At 44.6% G+C, this 21,498-nt stretch overlaps 1 protein-coding gene across 4 annotated transcripts in view; it reads left to right on the top strand.

Moving 5' to 3' along the window:
- Positions 1-21,498, top strand: part of NCOA1 (nuclear receptor coactivator 1) — a 641,218-nt gene that overhangs the window by 539,607 nt on the left and 80,113 nt on the right. For all 4 annotated transcript variants that reach the window (XM_089688167.1, XM_089688169.1, XM_089688166.1 and 1 more), the window contains 2 exons: positions 9,807-9,984; positions 14,001-14,180. In XM_089688167.1, the coding sequence (XP_089544293.1) occupies positions 9,807-9,984; positions 14,001-14,180 (358 nt within the window). The remainder of the gene's footprint in view (positions 1-9,806; positions 9,985-14,000; positions 14,181-21,498) is intronic.

Below are 21,498 nucleotides of genomic sequence, written 5' to 3'. Positions count from 1 at the left end.
GGTGTCCGTGGGAAGAATAGTTCCATACAATAGGTGTCAGTGAGAGGAATAGTTCAATAACATTGGTGTCAGTGGTAGGAATAGTGCCCCATCATTGGTGTCAGTGGGAGAAATAGTGCCCCATCATTGGTGTCAGTGGTAGGAATAGTGCCCCATCATTGGTGTCAGTGGGGGAATAGTGCCCCATCATTGGTATCATTGGGAGGAATAGTGCCCCATCATTGGTATCAGTGGGAGGAATAGTGCCCCATCATTGGTATCAGTGGGAGGAATAGTGCCCCATCATTGGTATCAGTGGGGGAATAGTGCCCCATCATTGGTATCAGTGGGGGAATAGTGCCCCATCATTGGTATCATTGGGAGGAATAGTGCCCCATCATTGGTATCAGTGGGAGGAATAGTGCCCCATCATTGGTATCAGTGGGAGGAATAGTGCCCCATCATTGGTATCAGTGGGAGGAATAGTGTCCCATCATTGGTATCAGTGGGGGAATAGTGCCCCATCATTGGTATCAGTGGGGGAATAGTGCCCCATCATTGGTATCAGTGGGAGGAATAGTGCCCCATCATTGGTATCAGTGGGAGGAATAGTGTCCCATCATTGGTATCAGTGGGAGGAATAGTGTCCCCATCATTGGTATCAGTGGGAGGAATAGTGTCCCATCATTGGTATCAGTGGGAGGAATAGTGCCCCATCATTGGTATCAGTGGGAGGAATAGTGCCCCATCATTGGTATCAGTGGGGGAATAGTGCCCCATCATTGGTATCAGTGGGGGAATAGTGCCCAATCATTGCTATCAGTGGGAGGAATAGTGCCCCATCATTGGTGTCAGTGGGAGGAATAGTGCCCCATCATTGGTGTCAGTGGGAAGAATAGTTCCATAACATTAATGTCAGTGGTAGAAATATTGCCCTATCTTTGGTGTCAGTGTGAAGAATAGTACCATAACATTGGTGTCAGTGGTACGAATAGTGCTCCATCATTGGTGTCAGTTGTAGGAATAGCACCCCATCATTGGCAGGAATTGTGCCCTATTGTTGGTATCAGTAACCGTAATTATACCCCATTGTCGGTGTCTTTAGAAGGAATAGTGCCTTGTATCAGTGGGTGGAATTGTGCCCCAATGGCCTGATAAAGGCAAGCAAAGGGCCACATCCGGCCTCCGGGCCGCAGTTTGGAGACCACTGCTTTAGACTAAAGCTGGCCATAAAGTGGCAGAATTTTGTTAGAAATTGTTCATTTTCAGAACGTTTGTTCAGTTTTCTAATGGTTAGTAGGATCAAATCGACATTCATTTTTGACTGTAGCAATGAGAACATTTGAAGAAGCAGGATGGAACTTTTTCTTGAATGAACAAAATTCTAATTGCGATTTGGGTTTTCATTTGGAAAAAAATATTGCATATTGTAATGAAACCTGTTTATTATGTCTGTGATTCCATTCAAGTAGCAGACCTGGATGAAATGTTAACTAACCTCTTTCCTCTGCTGCTTCCTGGTCCTTTAAGAGGTTCTAAATGGCGGGAGGTGGAGACAGGAATTCTGACCATATGACCACTGTGATTGGCAGTCACATGATCGGAATTGCAAGTATGCATTGGGAGCTTTTCTGGTACCTGCCAGTAACTGTGTTGGGAGAGCATAAGGCGCTGTGCCCACCCACTGAGAGTCCACATATTTGCGTATGGCTGACGAGAACTGGTTAAGGACTTTCAGATGAAATTAACTGACCCGATGACAAGAAAGAATGTTCTTGAAGAATGTTCTGATGAATGAACCTTCAAAAATCTAAATGTGTGTTGCCAGCTAAAGCCTTAAGATAAGGCCTTTTATAGAGCTCTGTAATTACAAGATTTTTTTCTCCACCTCTTTTCGCAAGGCCGTAGCAGAGAAGTCACCTTTTCCACTTTGGGATGTAGCATCCTCCACTCTTCTGAGAACACTTTTCATGATATTTTGGAAGGCTTCTTTGGGAATTTGTGCCCATTTGTGAGGTCAGGTACTAATGCTGGATGAGAAAACCTGGTCCACTATTGACGTTTTAATTCATCCCAAAGGTGTTCAGTAGGGTTGCGGTCAGGGCTCCTGCACACCAAACAGATCAAACCATGACTTTATTAAGCTGGCACAGCAGTCCCATCATGTTAGAACAGAAGAGAACCTTAAAGTGTTAGTTCATTGACAGCACTGACCAATCAGAATCTATCTGGTCCAATCTGGAAGTGCTGATGGAGAAGAGGGAAAATAGCAGGAATTTCAAATCCCCAGACTGCTGGACCAGCTGGCAGACCAAACTGTTGTCACAGGGTCTGCATGGTCCTTATTTATCATAGTATTAACAGTATCCTTCAATGGAAACACATTAACTCCATGATTTGAAGAGAAGTCTACATACAATTAGCCATATTGGTAGCTGTGATGGTCATTTGGCCATATAGTCTATGTTGCCACTGGATTTCTCCAAAGAAAGACAAAAAAATAACGTCAGTTTGCCATGAACCATGCTGGTTATTTTTAGATGGATTTGGCCTTCATACAGAACCTTTACGTTGCCCATGTAGGGCCCTATACAGTTTCTTTTAAATGTTCATCCTTTAAAAGCAGCCAGCTCTGATACAACCTCCCAGGCGTGCCACTTGTGGGGCATACATATCAAGCATTTTTTATCAGCTACCCCACATGTACCTTGATTCGCTTCAAATGCGCCACGTCGTCTGTTCTCTGATGGCTGACTGTTTGATCTCTGCAGGAGCCTTTGAGAGCAGACCTGTTTTATACTAGTAGAAGAAGTAATGTACATTCCTATGCATTAAATGGAGAGCTTACAGGAACCGATACTTTCAGAGATATTTGTCTATCTGCCCACACTGCGCTTTAAAGCAAGGGCTCACTCTGTAATTTGATGCTGACAGGTCCCTGATGTGCCCAATACATTAATGGCAGCAACATAGAGACAGGTCATTACTGTTTCTGACATAGGGAGGTGGCCTAAACGTTTCTAAACCTCGGACATTTTCCTTCAAACGTGAGGCAGGCCAAATCTGATATGTCATATTTTGGTAGATAGTATAGATTGTATCACCCACAGCAGCCACAGTCAACAGATAATTTTCCGGAACTGATGCTTTCAGAGATATTTGTCTGTCTGTCCAAACAGGGCTTCATAGCAAGGGTTCACTCTGCAATTTGATGCTGACGGACCTCTGATGTGCTTGAGACACTAATCGCCATCAATATATAGAGAGGCCATTACTGTCACCAACAAAAGGGGGGCCTAAAGGTATCTTCATCCCAAATATGGTAGTAGTATTTGGTCACATTCTTGACTTGTTCTGCAATGCCTTTCATAGCTTATCCAAGTCACTTCTTCATTTCTAATATTTGGAATAACTCATGGTGATTGGATTAAAGTGTTGGTGCTACCAGTGTGGATATAAATTTTGGGGTTTCTTCCTGACACTCATTAGAACTCACTAGAAGTGGCTTGGATAAGCTATGAAATATCTTTTAACATTACAGAACAAGTCCAATGTAATGTGTCTATTATCTGGTAGTAATTGGTCACATTCAACTGGACTTGTTCTGTATTGTTGAAGACCTTTTGTAGCTTCTCCAAGCAACTTCTTCAACTCCATTAAGTGGAAAGACACGTTTCATGGTGATTGGGTTAGTGTGTTAATGCTACCTGTGTGGATATAAATTCTGGGCTATCTACGTGAAATTCATTAGAACTAAAGAAGTGGCTTGAATATACAACAAAACATCTTTAATGTTACACGTGTCCAGTGGAATCTGAAGACATTTCATAGCATCTTCAAGCTACGTCTCCAGTTCTAATAAGTCATAGGAAAATACCCCAACATTTACATCTATACAGGTAGTACCGACACTTTAATACAATCACCATGGAATATGTCAAGGCAGATGTTGATCCTCCTGCCCTGTTCTTGGGCAATCATCTACCTCAACACATTTCATGGTGAGTGTCAGTGCTTTCTGTGTGGATATAAATTTTGGGGTATCTACGTGACATTCATTAGAAGTAAAGTGTCTTGGATAAGCTTCTTTAATGTTACAGAAAAAGTTAAGTGGAATGTAACTATGACCTAGTGGTATTTGGTGAGTTTGGTCACATTCAACTGGACTTGTTCTGTATTGCTGAAGACCTTTGGTAGCTTCCTGATGCCACTTCTTCAGTACTAATGATTGGAATGATATATTTCATGGTGATTGGACTAAGGTGTCAGTGCCACCTGTGTGGATATAAATTCTGGTGTATCTACCTGACTTTCATTAGAACTGAAGATATGGCTTTAATAAGTACCAAAACATCTTTATTAATGAAAAAGTCAATTGAAATGTGAATATTATCTAGTGGTTGTTGGTCACATTCAACTGCACATGTTCTGTAACTGTGAAGACATTTCTTAGCTTTTCCAAACCAATTCTTAATTTCCAAAGAGGAAAAGCCAGGAGGATACCTTGGCATTTATATCCAAACAGGTAGCACCAACACTTTGATCCAATCACCAAGGAAAGGTTAGGTCCAAAAACAGGATGGAGGGTGTAAATGTTATGAAACCACCCTGTTCTAGTTACCTATTCCCATCCTTGGTGTCAGGAAGGCTTCTTAGGTGTAAAATGTCCATGGCTGAAGGGGTGAATTGGTGTAAAATGCCAGGGTAGAGATGTAAAAAGAAATTATATGTGGAAGTCAGATGGTGTTGAAGGCCCACACCTCTGTTCAGGGATAGTTGTTAATTACATAGATTACCTCTTTTATGCCTCTTATGCTCTAGTTGTCCTCTTTGTCCAAAATGCTCACCCCACATCCTCCAAAGAATGTCCATTTTCTTTAATGTGTGAGAAATGCGTCCTCCTGACTGCAGCAAACTGATGGTGTCATCATTGGGACTCTGTGCTTCTGTATGCAATGCAGGCATATCATGGCTGGTGGTAGGGTTGTACATAGCTTCCTAAAAACATCATAGCTCCCTGCCTCAATACTCTTCTCAAGATCCCACAGCCCTGATGTAAGCAGTGGGCTGGTCCTTGAGAGGAGTTATGGACATACTAAAATTCCTAGAAGGGTGGTTTTAGTCTGGAGGAGTTAGCATTCTTAGGCAGACCATATTTGTATGCTGACCACCCTCAGTAATTCCCACATGTAATGCTGAGCCTCCATGATTGAAAGGCCTGAAATCCAATGAATGAAAGAGGTGGGTCAAGGACAGTCATCTTGCCATCAGAACTTTTATCCTCCTGTTCTAGTGTTACAGCCACCACAAAGAGTAAATCTCTTTTTACCTCTCTTCTAACCCCTTACCGTGCCATGTGTTGGGAGTGTGGTAGTCATATCAAGGTTAATGAGAGCCATAGCTGGCTTGGGCCACACACAGAGCACGCTGTCAGTAGCAATTTGGCAGATGCAGAGTTAACAGGAGGAATCCTCTGGCCCAGGTCTGTCCTGTGTGTGCTGGGAGTTTGGTGGCCATATCTAGGTTGAGTGCCATAGCTGAACTAGGCCACACAGAGAAGACCATCAGTAGCAATATGGCCGTCCCAGAGTTAATAGGAGGAATTCACTGGCACGGCCTGCCCTGTGTGTGCTGAGAATGTGGTGGCCATCACAAGGTTAATGAGGACCATAGCTGGCCTAGGCCACATAGGGCATGCCGTCGGTAGCAATATAGCCACTGCAGAGTTAAGGGGAGAATCCTCTAACCCAGGTCTGCCCTGTGTGTGTTGGGAGTTTGGTGGCCATATAAAGGTTAGTGAGGACCATAGCTGGCCTAGGCTACACAGAGCAGGCTGTCGGTAGGAATATGGCTGCCACAGAGTTAACAGGAGGAATCCGCTGGCCCAGGTCTTCCCTCTGTGTTGGGAGTTTGGTGGCCATATCAAGGTTACTGAGGACCATAGCTGGCCTAGGCTACAGAGAGCAGGCCATCATTAGCAATATGGCTGCCAAAGAGTTAACAGGAGGAATCCGCTGGCCCGAGTCTGCCCTGTGTGTTGGGAGTGTGGTGGCCATATCAAGGTTAATGAGGACCATAGCTGGCCTAGGCCACACAGAGCAGGCTGTCGGTAGAAATATGGCTGCCACAGAGTTAATGGGAGGAATCCGCTGGCTCAGGCCTGCCCTGTGTGTGCTGGGAGTGTGGTAGCCATATCAAGGTTAATGAGGACCATAGCTGGCTTGAACGGCACAGAGCAGGCCGTCATTAGCAATATGGCTGCCACAGAGTTAATGGGAGGAATTCGCTGGCCCAGGCCTGCCCTGTGTGTGCTGGGAGTGGATGTCAGAGATTTCTTTTCACAGTTGAGCGTGGTTTTCATATTTCCTGTTTTGGCTATAGCACTTGTTAATAATTACCGTGGTACATTAGATGCTGTTGTATTAGGCCCGGGGCCAGTCAAACAGCCAGCATTGCTGATTGGAGGCCTGGAAGGGTTGCATGCTCGGCTTTCCAGGCTGTTCCCTGCCGTGACATAACAAGGATGTGTGCTGGCAGCACAACAAGGCCCATCTCGCAGCGATGGAGGAACGCCGTGAACAGCTGTGAGTGCTACGTCACCGGGGCCTGCACATCTAGGCGGAGAGAGGCACGAGGGCACCCTTAACCCTTTCCAGGCTCTCCTGCCATAAGCTTGTTGGCTTAACCACCATGGGCCTTTTTTCTCCCAGGGACCCAAGTACTTAAGGCAATAAGCCTACTTCTGATTTTCTTTTGATTTGGAGATATCTTGGTTGCGCATATTATGCCTTTTAGGGCCCATTCACATCATTGCGCTCTCTATGTACTACAGTGCAGGGCCACAGTGTGCTAAAAGATTATTATAACTAGTTACCATTATAATCCATAAAGCTTTCTACATTAGTGCATTGAGTTCCAGAATAATCTTTCTTGCTGCATCATTTCTGCGTTTGGGCAAAAACACACGTTCCAATACAAAATGCAATGAAACGTAATATGGCCTCTGCATTTTTTTGCCCCCCAACAGCTCCCCCTTAACTACTTGTCTCCCCCTCAATCATGTTCTGTTGACACTAGTGCCTGTAAACAACTGAGCAGGGCCACGCCACAAACATGGTTCCTGTGCAATGGTGGTGAGAAGGAGACCTATGGCCCCTCACCACCTGCCAAATGCTCTTTGAAAAGTGATCCATTAGGAATAATTTTTCAGAGGGCTAACACAAGTGTAAAATCGAGCTGGTCAATGGAAACCAGATCCAGAGCCCCCCTTGAAGCTGTGCAGCAACAGATCACCTCTAATAGTGATCTACTGATGGCTGCAATCTCTGAATACCCACTAATAGGAGTGGTAAAGTTGCATGGTACCTAAAGGGTCAGTTCCACTCTCTATTGCTATTGCTACACAATGAGCTAGATTTACCTCCTAGCCTATTCAGACTACATGGTAGATCCTACTACTTACTATGTCTAAAGAGGAATGGGATGAGATGTACTCCACTCATATTTTGCTCTGATGTTAATAATAGATTGTGTATTATGCTCCAAACATATCTCCTGCTCAACCACTCAAAATGCATCTCATTAGGGGGTGTCATATTATATCTGACCTCTGACACCAGGTAGTCATCACTTTACCACAACTCCCTCTTCCCAGTACACATATATCTGTTTGGTATATTGGAGAGGGTCTCCAAACTTTTTAGTATGAGGGCCAAAATTTGGATTTTATAAATATTCCAGGACAAAAAAACAGCTTTGTAAAATGTCCTTATTTACATTCTTACATCAATGTCCTCCCTTAGATCCAGGAGTGACCATCAGAGTATCCCCTTACATCCAAGAATGACCATGAGAGACCCCTTCTTAGATCCAGTAGTGCCCATCAGAGTCCTCCCTTAGATTCAGTTGTGACCATCAAAGTATCCCCTTAGATCCAGGAGGGACCATCAAAGTACCCTTTTTAGATCCAGGAGGGACCATCAAAGTATCCCCTTACATCCAGGAGTGACCAGCCGAGAACCCCTCTTAGATCCAGGAGTGACTGTCAGAGACCCAGACTTAGATCCAGGAGTGACCATCAGACTACCCCTTTAGATCCAGGAGTGACCATCAGACTACCCCTTTAGATCCAGAAGTGTGCATCAGAGTACCCCCTTAGATCCAGAAGTGACCATCAGAGTACCCCCTTAGATCCAGAAGTGACCATCAGAGTACCCCCTTAGATCCAGAAGTGACCATCAGAGTACCCCCTTAGATCCAGAAGTGACCATCAGAGTACCCCCTTAGATCCAGAAGTGACCATCAGAGTACCCCCTTAGATCCAGAAGTGACCATCAGAGTACCCCCTTAGATCCAGAAGTGACCATCAGAGTACCCCCTTAGATCCAGAAGTGACCATTAGAGTATCCCCTTACATCCAAGAATGACCATCAGAGACCCCCTCTTAGATCCAGGAGTGCCCATCAGAGTCCCCCCTTAGAGCCAGGTGTGACCATCAAAGTACCCTCTTAGATCCAGTAGGGACCATCAAAGTACCCTGTTAGATCCAGGAGTGACATCAGAGTACCCCCTTACATCCAGGGGTGACCATCAGAGTATCCCCTTACATCCAGGGGTGACCATCAGAGACCCTCTCTTAGATCCAGGAATGCCCATCAGAGTCCCCCTTACCTTAGATCCAGGAGTGACCATCTCAGCCCCCCCCTTAGATCCAGGAGTGACCATCAGAGTCCCCTTCTTAGATTCAGGAGTGACCATCAGATTATCCCCAGCCGGCCAGGGTATTTTCAAGGATAGTTTCTGCCAGCCAGATAAATTCTTGTAACAAGCCAGATGTGGTCCTTGGATCATATTTTGGAGGCCCCTGGCACATAAGATAAAGAGTAGTAGCCACACTATACTAGAATATTCCTGTGGGAAACGTTGTGTATAACTGTTTGTATGGGAATAGGAACTGTTCACTAAACTTCCGTTATCTTACATTGGTCCAGCTTGGCACGGTTATTATCCATATCTTATATCTGATGCTGGAAACCACTGTAGTGACTCATCCTACATAAAGCAATATCTACGATCTTCTGAGTCTTGTGAGAGCAGATTCACCTCTGCACACTGACCACAGCAGGGTCGCTCAGCACCGCCGCCATTCAGGGAACAGCTTGTATTCTTTTCAACGAATACAAGGTGTTCTCTGCATGGTAGAGGAAGGGGCAGGTGACATCATGATCTACCCTCATCCAATCAAAGAATGCCTTGTATTGATTAAAAAGATGCAGGATGTTTAATGAATGGCGGTAGTGCCCAGCAAGAAACCCCCTGTGGTCCATGCACAGAGTGGAAGCTGCTCGCATTGGGTTTCCGCATCCCCTTAAGTCCTCCCAGTATAAGAAATAGATAATTACATCATGTCAAGCTTGACTAAGTTGACAATGAAGATAACTCTTGAAGTTCAGCTTGACCTCTCCAACATTAACTTTCTACTTCCTAACTTCGTATAGGTGAGCTTCTGGTCTTCAAAAATTATTAATAATTGGATAATTCCAATTGTACAACATCCATCTTATAGAGTCAAAAGTGGAGATGTGTCCCATTTTTTGTTTGTTTGATGGACAATGTACAATTGAATCAACCTACTAATTGCTGATGGTATTAACATAAGACAGCACCACACATTATCCTGGTCTTCCGTAGACAGAGTTGGAATATGGAGCTGACATTGGTTTCCTACTGTAAATGACAGATATTATATTTTCTGTGTAGGGCTAAGGACTGTTCTATACAGATTTGTGAACAGAATGACAAACTTTCCCTCATTTTCTTCCTTTCAGGCTCTGGATGGATTCTTCTTCGTTGTGAACCAGGAAGGCCGTATTGTGTTCGTCTCGGAAAACGTCACCAACTATCTGGGCTACAAGCAGGAGGAGCTGATGAAAGACAGCATTTACAGCATTCTGCATGTTGGGGACCATGATGAGTTTGTCAAAAATCTTCTCCCCAAATCTCTAGGTAACGGACCTAACACCTTACACTGATATCACTCTCAGATCTTGGGGGCTTGTTCACACTATGTTCGTTCAGCTGGCTTTTCCTGCACACCACCACATGTGTATGGTGTGTAAATGTCATGAACATGTTCTTTAGTAGTAAATAGAATGGTCTGCATGTATCTTTTCAGAGGTGGGTCATTCAACCCAACACTGATAATTGAGTTCTAGGTGAACCCAACACTGATAATTGAGTTTTAGATGAACCCAACCCTGATACCTTAGTTCTAGATGAACCCAACACTGGTAACTTAGTTCTAGATGAACCCAGCACTGATAACTGAGTTCCAGATAAATCCCAACACTGGTAACTGATTCTAGATGGCCCCAACACTCATAATTCAATTCTATATGAACCCAACATTGATAATTGAGTTCTAGATGAACCCTAAAATGATTGAGTTCTAGATGATTCCAACAACGATAACTGGTTTCTTGATTAACCCAACACTGATAACTGAGTTCTAGATGAACCCAACACTGATCACTAAATTCTAGATGAACCCAACACCCATAATTGAATTCTAGATTAATCCAACACTGATAATTGAATTCTAGATGAACCCAACACTGATAATTGAGTTGTAGGTTTACCCAACACTGATAATTTAAGTTCTAGATGGACCCAATACTAATTACGGAGTTCTAGATTAACCCAACACTGATAATTGAGTTCTAGATGGACACCACACTCATAATTAAATTCCAGATAAACCCAACGCTGATAATGGAGTTCTAGATTAACCCAAAACTGATGACTGAGTTCTAGATGCACTCAACACTCATATTTGAATTCCAGATAAACCAAACGCTGATAATGGAGTTCATTATGAACTAAACAATGATAATGGAGTTCAAGATGAACCCAATACTGATAGAGTTCTAGATGAACCCAACACCGGTAACTGAGTTCTAGATGAACCCAACACCGGTAACTGAGTTCTAGATGAACCCAACACCGGTAACTGAGTTCTAGATGAACCCAACACCGGTAACTGAGTTCTAGATGAACCCAACACCGGTAACTGAGTTCTAGATGAACCCAACACTTTTTTTTTTCCTGACTTCCTGTTAGAGGGTGGCTACATTAGTTCTCCATGATCCCATTCCCAAGATGGACTAAGGACTATGGAATTGGTATCATGCATAAATCAGTGCACAAGACTGCAATTAAGGAGAGGTTCAGAAGCTGACAGAGAACGTTAAAAGGAGGCAGAAAAACACAAGAAAGAATTTCATAAAAAATAGATTACAGGTCCATTAGGTAGTGGATGTGTATGAATTATTTTTAGAAAATAAGGATATCGTTTTATGATTACTTCCATGGAAAAAAATGTAGCAAAATAATTTAAAACAAATCTGTACAATATGGCAACCTGGAAGCATTCTGTATACCGTCAGTGTACAGAACGTTCCCAGAAACTTAATTTGCTGCTTGTGTGATTGGCTCACTGATTGTCCCGGAATTCTGCACTAAGATACAAGTCAGATTTAATAGCACTGCCTGCAATAGGAATTTCAGTTTTGTCAAGATACTCCCCAAGGGGATGCAGACCCTGCAGCTTTTCTCGTCAGAACCCTGAGAGTGCTCCAGGTGACCCAGACCTTCTCTTTCAGAATCATTCTAATGAAACAATCCGCTATTTCTACAGAACAACAACATGTAGCAATCTGCTATAAAGTTTGTTAAAATCCCAGCAATGTGCATAGATCACCCAAAGGGGAATGTTTTGGGGTTTTTTTCCTCCGCAAAAGTGGAGATACTCTTTAAGGTCTTAACACTTAGAACAAGCCCAACTTACAGTATCTCTCAGTCAGTAATATTGTATGCCATTTTAGCATGCCTTAAGTGCCATTGAAGCGTGATCAGTGAGTGCCAGTATAATGCCGGAGTGGCCACCAAGAGAAAACATTTTTGTATACACTGTGCTCTATTCAGTGCCTGGACAAGGTCATCCAGTGCCTAGGGTGAACATGCCAAACTGCACCCCCACTGCACTGCCACTGTCTCTATATCTGTCAGCCTTGTAACAGAAGGAAGGCGCCCCCATCCCTACAGCAAACCAATGCGCCCAGGGCAGCCTCCCCTTCCGCCCACCCCTTGTCCCAGCTCTGGCTCTACTGATCTGCAGAGTAGGAGCATTAAAAAAAAACAAAAAAAAAAACCCAGAACGTGGAACGTATGAATAAATGATTCCCTATGTCTCACACTTTGTTGTCTATGCTCTGCATCGCTCACACTAAGTAGAGAAGAAGGTCGCAAATCAGCTGTCATGACAACTGGAATATTAATTTTAAGTGCACAAGCTATATGGTGTGCATCTAGCCGTCATAAGATTTATAATGTGCTTCATATGACTGCATGTATGACTAAGCCCAACCAAGGTGTCAGACTTTGGACTTCTATATATACAATGTATGTCTTTTGTGTTTGCGTTGGCATAGCAGCCAACACTGATTCCTATGCAAAGGCTTTGTCCTTCACTTGCAACTTGCTGTACACAGCAAGTACATTCAATGCGCTTATTTTTGCTGGTTCCTTTCTCCCCCCTCATTTTTAAATAAAACCTTTTCATTGCATCTTTATTTTAGAGCCACTAGGTCTCTGTGCTTCTCTATGCAATGCAAGCAAATGATGGCTGGTAGCAGTGGTGTATTTAGGTTTTGTGCTGCCCTAGGCAACACAAAAATCAGACGCCCGCCCCCCTCCCCAGCGGAGAGAGCCTGACACAGACCAACACCAGACCCCCCTCCATAAGGAGAGAGCCTGATAGTGACCAACAACACCCCTGCCCCATCCCCACCCCCACCTGAGAGAGCCTTTCACAAATACCCACCCCCCCCACCGGCGACAGAGAGAGAGACACTCACCTTCACAGCTCTGGACATCTGCGGGAACGACAATCGGGCTCTGCATACACCATCAAGCAGCCCGCAGCCTCTCTCGGATCCCACCCGGTCCTGATGCCGCATACGTCCCTTCTTCTGGGGGGCAGCGCTGCCCCCCTAAAAAATGCCACCCTAGGCAAATGCCTTGTGGTAAATACACCCCTGGCTGGTGGGAGGGGCCAGCAGAGTGCTGTACAAAACTTCACAGCACCTTGCCTCAATACTTCTCTCAGGAGCCCTAACCCTTGATGCAAGCAGTGGGAGGAGTTATGAAAATATCAAAATGTTTTGATGGGTGAATGTAAGTTGGGAGAATGGCCACTGGTTCTCCTTAGCACCTGGGCTGGGCTGCAGAGCATAGTAAAGGGAGCGCTACCCCCCCCCCCCCCGAAGAATGGTGGCTGGTTCTCCTGGGCAGCAGAGCGGAGTGAGGGGAGCCATGGGAGCAGCCGTGAAACTCCAGTAACAGAGCTGCCGGGGGGGGGGATCAGGAGTCACCAGGGGCCATGGGGTGCTGTTGGGTCGTAGCTGGGGGGGCTAGGGGGTGGCAGATTTTTTGTGTTGCCTCAGGGCACCACAAATTCTAAATACACTCCTGGCTTTGGGCTGTGATTGGACACAGCCCATCCGCAGGTCCAGGCCATGTATCATTGGCCCGGACCTGCTGACTAAGTCCTGTTCAATCACAGCAGAGCCGGCGGATGGGAGCGTGCAAGCGCGCCCTGAACCCGAAATAAGGCAGCAGTGTACAGGTACATTACTGTGCCTGCAGAAGCCGCCCATCTATCCGCAGTATATGTACTGCAGCAGGTTGGAAAGGGGCTATTCTATACTGGGAACAGAGCCTCCTAGTGACAAGCAAGCTAACTGCACCTTCTAACATTTGAATGCACATTGTGAGACGCTCGCAGTATGCAGATAAACCAGAGTAAGCCATTTCAGTCCAGGAGAGGAGCCGGTACAATTGTGCAAGACTGAAGGAAAGGTCAGAGCTTTAGATTAATGGATTCAGTATGGTGTGCAGTATTGAAAACCAGTTTTTCTACGATAATTATCTTTTTGGCTCTCATTTTGTTTTCTTGTCTCCAGTGAACGGTGTCCCCTGGTCCCAGGAAGCCAACCGACGGAACAGCCATACATTAAATTGTAGAATGCTGATTCGGCCTCCAGACGATGTGGGAACGGAGAACCAGGAGGCCCGGCAACGGTACGAGCTGATGCAGTGCTTTACTGTATCCCAACCCAAATCCTTCAAAGAAGAAGGAGAAGGTAAGTGGACCATCTGCCTTTTTTTTGTCCTGGATTCTTGTCTTTTTGTTGAGGTCACCTGGCTGAGATGTAGCTGTGCAGAACTCCCAACAGGCAGAGAAGATTAATGGGGCAGCTAGCGTCCATTAGGCTCATCGTAGGACATTGTTGTCCCGATTTGTATTATATGCAATATGCAATGATGGCACCTGGCCTAAACTGGTGGAGCTCCCAGGTTTTTGAAGAAAACCCCAGGTTCTAATTTTTTTTTCTTATCTGTTCATGCTTATCTGTTCATGCCTGAGAATTTTAGGTACCTTGTGTATATTTTAGACCGCTTCTACTGTTGTGTCTAGAGCCTTTTATGTTTTATAAATCGGTACGTGTCCTCAAATGTCCTCTGAGGCTTCACACAGGCTTCTAAGGCTGGAAGCGAACAAGTCCATTAGGCGTACGAGCTAAGTGTTTGTGCTGAGCCAGGCTGAAGAGAAATGTATTTCTTGGAAGTATGTAGAGTTTGAATACAAGTGTCATTCTAAATCAAACCCTTTATCAACAAACCCACGGAGCAGAGACAAGTCTGTTCAAGTCGTATAGGAGAAAGGGAGCCGAGATCCAAGCTTTCGTGTAAGCTGAAGTATGTATGTGTTTTGGTCTAGCCACTGCGTCTGAAAAATTAAAGCTATTTCGGGCAACAAGTGACATCCATCAGTACACCATTCATGTTTTCCAAGATAGTGGATCTCAACCTTGGTGGGACCTGGGCCCAGAAGATTCCTCCAAAACCTTCCATTCCTTAACAGTAAAAAATAAAAAGTTTATATTCACACAAGAAAAGTATGGGAAGGCAAGATTATAGACCCTCAAATCTCTGGAGTCAGTGGAACAGTGGCCACCAAGGAGGAAGAACTCCCCAGATCATTGGGGTTAGTGGGATAGTAGGCATCATGGAGGAATAGCACCCCAAATCATTGGGGTCAGTGGGATAGTAGGCATCATGGAAGAATTGCACCCCAAATCATTGGTATCAGTGGGATAGTAGGCATCATGGAGGAATAGATCCCCAAATCATTTGTGGTAATGGGATAGTAGGCATCATGGAGGAATAGAACCTCAAATCATTGGTGTCAGTAGGATAGTAGGCATCATGGAGGAATAGCACCCAAAATCATTGGTATCAGTGGGATAATAGGCATCAGGGAGGAATAGATCCCCAAATCATTGGTTTCAATGGGATAGTAGGCATCATGGAGGAATAGCACCCCAAATCATTGGTATCAGTGGGATAGTAGGCATCATGGAGGAATAGATCCCCAAATCATTTGTGTTAATGGGATAGTAGGCATCATGGAGGAATAGAACCCCAAATCATTGGTGTCAGTGGGATAGTAGGCATCATGGAGGAATAGCACCCCAAATCATTGGTATCAGTGGAATAGTAGGCATCAGGGAGGAATAGATCCCCAAATCATTGGTGTCAATGGTATAGGAGACATCAGGGAGGAAAAGCTCCCCAAATCATTGGTGTCAGTGGGATAGTAGGCATCATAGAGGAATAGCACCCCAAATCATTGGTATCAGTGGGATAGTAGGCATCAGGGAGGAATAGATCTCCAAATCATTGGTGGTAATAGGATAGAAAGCATCATGGAGGAATAGCACCCCAAATCATTAACGTCAGTGGGATAGTAGGCATCAGAGAGGAATAGCACCCCAAATCATTGGTATCAGTGGGATAGTAGGCATCAGGGAGGAATAGATCCCCAAATCATTGGTGGTAATAGGATAGAAAGCATCATGGAGGAATAGCACCCCAAATCATTGACGTCAGTGGGATAGTAGGCATCAGAGAGGAATAGCACCCCAAATCATTGGTATCAGTGGGATAGTAGGCATCAGGGAGGAATAGATCCCCAAATCATTGGTGGTATTAGGATAGAAAGCATCATGGAGGAATAGCACCCCAAATCATTGACGTCAGTGGGATAGTAGGCATCAGAGAGGAATAGCACCCCAAATAATTGGTATCAGTGGGATAGTAGGCATCAGGGAGGAATAGATCCCCAAATCATTGGTGGTAATAGGATAGAAAGCATCATGGAGGAATAGCACCCCAAATCATTGACGTCAGTGGGATAGTAGGCATCAGAGAAGAATAGCTCCCCAAATCATTTGCGTTAATGGGATAGTAGGCATCAGGGAGGAATAGCACCCCAAATCATTGTATCAGTGGGATAGTAGGCATCAGGGAGGAATAGATCCCCAAATCATTTGTGTCAGTGGGATAGTAGGCATCATGGAGGAATAGCACTCCAAATCATTGGTGTCAATGGGACAGGAGACATCAGGGAGGAATACCTCCCCAAATCATTGGTGTCAGTGGGATAGTAGGCATCATGGAGAAATAGCACCCCAAATCATTGGTGTCAGTGGAATAGTAGGCATCATGGAGGAATAGATCCCCAAATCATTTGTGTTAATGGAATAGTAGGCATTAATATGGAATAGCACCCCAAATCATTGGTGTCAGTGGGATAGTAGGCATCATGTAGGAATAGATCCCCAAATCATTGGTGTCAATGGGATAGGAAACATCAGGGAGGAGAAGTTCCCCAAATCATTGGTATCGATGGGATTGAAGGCACCAGTGAAACATTTTCAAATTATTGGTGTCTGTGGAATAGTGGACACCAGAGCTGAACCCTCCCAGCCCTCCAAATCATTGATGTCAGTGGGATAGTGACTCTCGGAAAAAAATAGGACTTCAAATCATTGGTGTCCGTGGAACTGAGGCCCCCAGAGAAAAATAATACCTGAAATCTTTTGGATTTCAGTGGGATACTTCCCCCCTCCCTCGAAAAATATTGCTGTTGGTGGGTCACCAGGGGGCCTCCTGCCCTGCTGGACAGGGCTGTGCTGTGTGGCAGAGCTGTGTAAAACTCAGGACTGGATGGACAGAAATACCAATCCTGAAACAGATAAAACAGGAGGGGGAAGGGATCCATCAGCCCCGATGCACATCCTCCTTCATGCTGACAAAATCTGTTTTGTTTCCTTTTTATTACGGCATTGACGAAAGACTGCACCACTTCCTGTGCGGTGTTTGAATTGGCGGCGATCGCAGGGATCTCTGTGCAGTACAGGAGCATTGTACAGTTACAGAATAGTCTGAGGTTACTACAGGCCAGCAGTTATGTAACATCAGAATTTCTAGAAAAACAAGTCATACCGGAGAATATGAATCCGCACTGCCGGAGAGACGGTCCTCGGCTCTGCTGTCCATTAGATCGGTGGAAGCAATTATCAGGGATAATGGGCAGTAATTGGAGGTCTGATCCTGGGCGGAGGATACACAGATACACAGGTGCTGCGGATAGGAATTATCGCTGCAGTCTGCAGATGTGAGTGGCTCCCATCTGATACTTGGGATAGAAATATAGGAGAATGAAAATGACCAAATGGTCCATCAAGTCTACCCCCCTTTTTTTTAACCCTTTTTGTCTGAATATCGATCTAGGTTTGTCCCAAGCATGTTTAAAATCACTGGCTCACTACCTCTGCTCTAACTTTAAGCATCAACTACTCTTTCAGTGAAATATTAACATTTTCTAAAGTTCACTTTGAACTTTCTTCTTGCTAGTTGGAGGTCATGTCACTATGTTCCTGATGTTAGTTCATTACTGAAAATACTGCCCCTCTGTGCCCTTCATGCAATTAGAGGTTTCAGTCATGTCCCCCAACTTCCTCCATAGTGTGTACTTAGAAGTTCCTGAAGTCTCTCTGAATATGGTTTATCTCTTGGACCTTTCACCATTTGTGTTGCCCGTATCTGGACTCGTTCTATCTTCTCAATATCTTTTTGTGAGTGAGATCTCTGGAATTGGACACAATATTCTAAACGATTTAAGATCTATATAGAGGAATCAGGACCTCCTGATATGTCCAGTATCTGCTGAACTGGCTGAATTTTGATCCATCTATGGCCACCTCTACTCTTGCTGGTGATTCCTCTAGTGATGTAAAGATCTATATAGAGGAATCAGGACCTCCTTCTTCCTGCTGATGATCCCTCTAGTGATATAAAGATCTATATAGAGGAATCAGGACCTCCTTCCTCCAGCTGGTGATCCCTCTAGTGATGTAAAGATCTATATAGAGGAATCAGGACCTCCTTCCTCCTGCTGGTGATCCCTCTAGTGATGTAAAGATCTATATAGAGGAATCAGGACCTCCTTCCTCCTGCTGGAGATCCCTCTAGTGATGTAAAGATCTATATAGAGGAATTAGGACCTCCTTCCTCCTCCCTCCTCCTGGTGACCCCTCTAGTGATGTAAAGATCTATATAGAGGAATCAGGACCTCCTTCCTCCTGCTGGTGATCCCTCTAGTGATATAAAGATCTATATAGAGGAATCAGGACCTCCATCCTCCTGCTGGTGATCCTTCTAGTGATATGAAGATCTATATAGAGGAATCAGCACCTCCTTCCTCCTGCTGGTGATATTCTAGTGATATAAAGATCTATATAGAGGAATCAGGACCTCCTTCCTCCTGATGGTGATATTCTAGTGATACCTAAAGATCTATACAGAGAAATCAGGATCTCCTTCCTCCTGCTGGTGACCCCTCTAGTGATGTAAAGATCTATATAGAGGAATCAGGACCTCCTTCCTCCCCCTGGTGATATTCTAGTGATATAAAGATCTATATAGTGGAATCAGGACCTCCTTCCTCCTGATGGTGATCCTTCTAGTGATACCTAAAGATCTATACAGAGAAATCAGGATCTCCTTCCTCCTGCTGGTGACCCCTCCAGAGATAACTAAAGACCCATATAGAGCAGGCGTGTCAAACTCCATTTCATGGCGGGCCACACATCAGCATTATGGTTGTCCTCAAAGGGCCAGTTGTATTTGTAGGGCTAGATGTCCAGAGCATCCCACACCCACTTAAATCATATGTCAATTGCACCCCCTCCCCATCAGAATTAAGAGTCCCTCACCCTCCCTTACATCACAATGCAGCCCCCTTACCATGTGCTGCTGCCAGGAAGAAGCTGATAGCTGAGCTGGAAAGCAGAAAGTGCAGGGTCTGGAGAAGGACCAGAGGAGGGCTGCAGTCAGCCAGAGTCGGCTTGATACTGAGACCAGGGGAGGCAGAGAAGAAGGGGCGCTGCGGCTGCACAGAGAGGTGCAGATCTGTAGTAGGAGTTCTGCTGTCCTCTCTGCAGCTGACTGCTGAGACAAGGTGGGGGCAGAGACAAGGGGGGTGCCACAGCTGCAGGAGAGGTGTTAGGGCCACATGAAATGGGCCTTGTGTTTGACACATGTGATATAGAGGAATCAGGACCTCCTTCCTCCTGCTGGTGATCCCTCTAGTGATATAAAGATCTATATAGAGGAATCAGGACCTCCTTCCTCCTGCTGGTGATCCCTCTAGTGATGTAAAGATCTATATAGAGGAATCAGGACCTCCTTCCTCCTGCTGGTGATCCCTCTAGTGATGTAAAGATCTATATAGAGGAATCAGGACCTCCTTCCTCCTGCTGGTAATCCCTCTAGTGATGTAAAGATCTATATAGAGGAATCAGGACCTCCTTCCTCCTGCTGGTGATCCCTCTAGTGATGTAAAGATCTATGTAGAGGAATCAGGACCTCCTTCCTCATGCTGGGGATCCCTCTAATGATAACTAAAGATCTATATAGACGAATCAGGACCTCCTTCCTCCTGCTAGTGATCTCTCTAGTGATAACTAAAGATCTATATAGAAGAATCAGGACCTCCTTCCTCCTGCCGGTGACCCCTCTAGTGATATAAAGATCTATATAGAGGAATCAGGACCTCCTTCCTCCTGCTGGTGACCCCTCTAGTGATATAAAGATCTATATAGAGGAATCAGGACCTCCTTCCTCCTGCTGGTGATCCCTCTAGTGATATAAAGATCTATATAGAGGAATCAGGACCTCCTTCCTCCTGCTGGTGATCCCTCTAGTGATATAAAGATCTGTATAGAGGAATCAGGACCTCCTTCCTCCTGCTGGTGATCCCTCTAGTGATATAAAGATCTATATAGAGGAATCAGGACCTCCTTCCTCCTGCTGGTGATCCCTCTAGTGATATAAAGATCTGTATAGAGGAATCAGGACCTCCTTCCTCCTGCTGGTGACCCCTCTAGTGATATAAAGATCTATATAGTGGAATCAGGACCTCCTTCCTCCTGCTGGTGATCCCTCTAGTGATATAAAGATCTGTATAGAGGAATCAGGACCTCCTTCCTCCTGCTGGAGATCCCCTTAGAGATAAAGATCTTTGTAGAGGAATCAAGATTACCTTACTCCTGCTGGGAATGCACCTAAAATTATAGTCCTGCTGTAATTTTTACACACACTGAAGAGGAAATAGAAGTGAAATAGACCCCATTATCGGTGGCAGTAATAGTTACTCTCAGCATTGGTGTCAGTGGCAAAAATAATAAACCTGAGTACTAGTGTTGGTTGTCGCAATATTAATCCCCATTGTTGGTGTGAATGGCCACAATAATAACCCTCAGCATTAGTGTCACTCAATCAAATTGTCCTGAATAGCCCCCTTGCCTGAAAACAGGTTAGAAAGATAGCAGTTGTAAAACCCAGCAGCATCTGATTGGCTCACAGTGTAGAACCTCCCACTCTCAGTCTGATATCTACCATACAGCTGATTTTAGGCAGTATTACTGGCTTCATTTTAAAGTGGGGAGGATGGGGGGAGTACTTATTTTGGAATATGGTTTCAGTTATAAAGAAGCAGTACACAACGTGTGTCACAATTGTGTAATAGGATGGGGAGAGCATGTTATTTTCCAAATGTTATATAATTGAGTTAGAGGGACATTGAACAAATCACAAGGTAACCCAATTTTGCAAGAAAAGGTCGTTGATCTGTGGCACAGTTTTTCTGATGTTTCATTTCATGTGTTTGAAGAGACATTTACAGAAACTGCATAAACATTCAGAGAACTGGAAACAAATACCTGACCAACCAGTTTAGTAGTTTCCACAGTAAATATCATATCTTTGTAAGATGATTTAGCAGTCTGAAGTTGACATTTATACACAGTAATTTTCCAGAGCAGTCAACTGAGTAATGTGTATTTCTTAAAGGAACAATCCATATTAGACCCCATTTCTCAGTGCCCCCTTCTCTCGAAGTTCCAGAAACAATTTATTGTAGATTCTGATGCTTGGAAGGGTGTGCCTGCTTGACTCTTTTGGAAATGGTGGTGTGCATTAAAGTGAACCTAGCATAGATTGGAACAGTATCAACAGCTCAGAAAAGTAGGTTCTTGTTGGTCTTCAAATCCA

The sequence above is a fragment of the Staurois parvus genome, unplaced genomic scaffold, assembly GCF_062004578.1.
Source record: "Staurois parvus isolate SC_StPar_1 unplaced genomic scaffold, SC_StPar_1.0 ptg000448l, whole genome shotgun sequence".
Taxonomy (NCBI): Eukaryota; Metazoa; Chordata; class Amphibia; order Anura; family Ranidae; genus Staurois; species Staurois parvus.
This window is presented reverse-complemented; position numbering and strand designations above follow the sequence as displayed.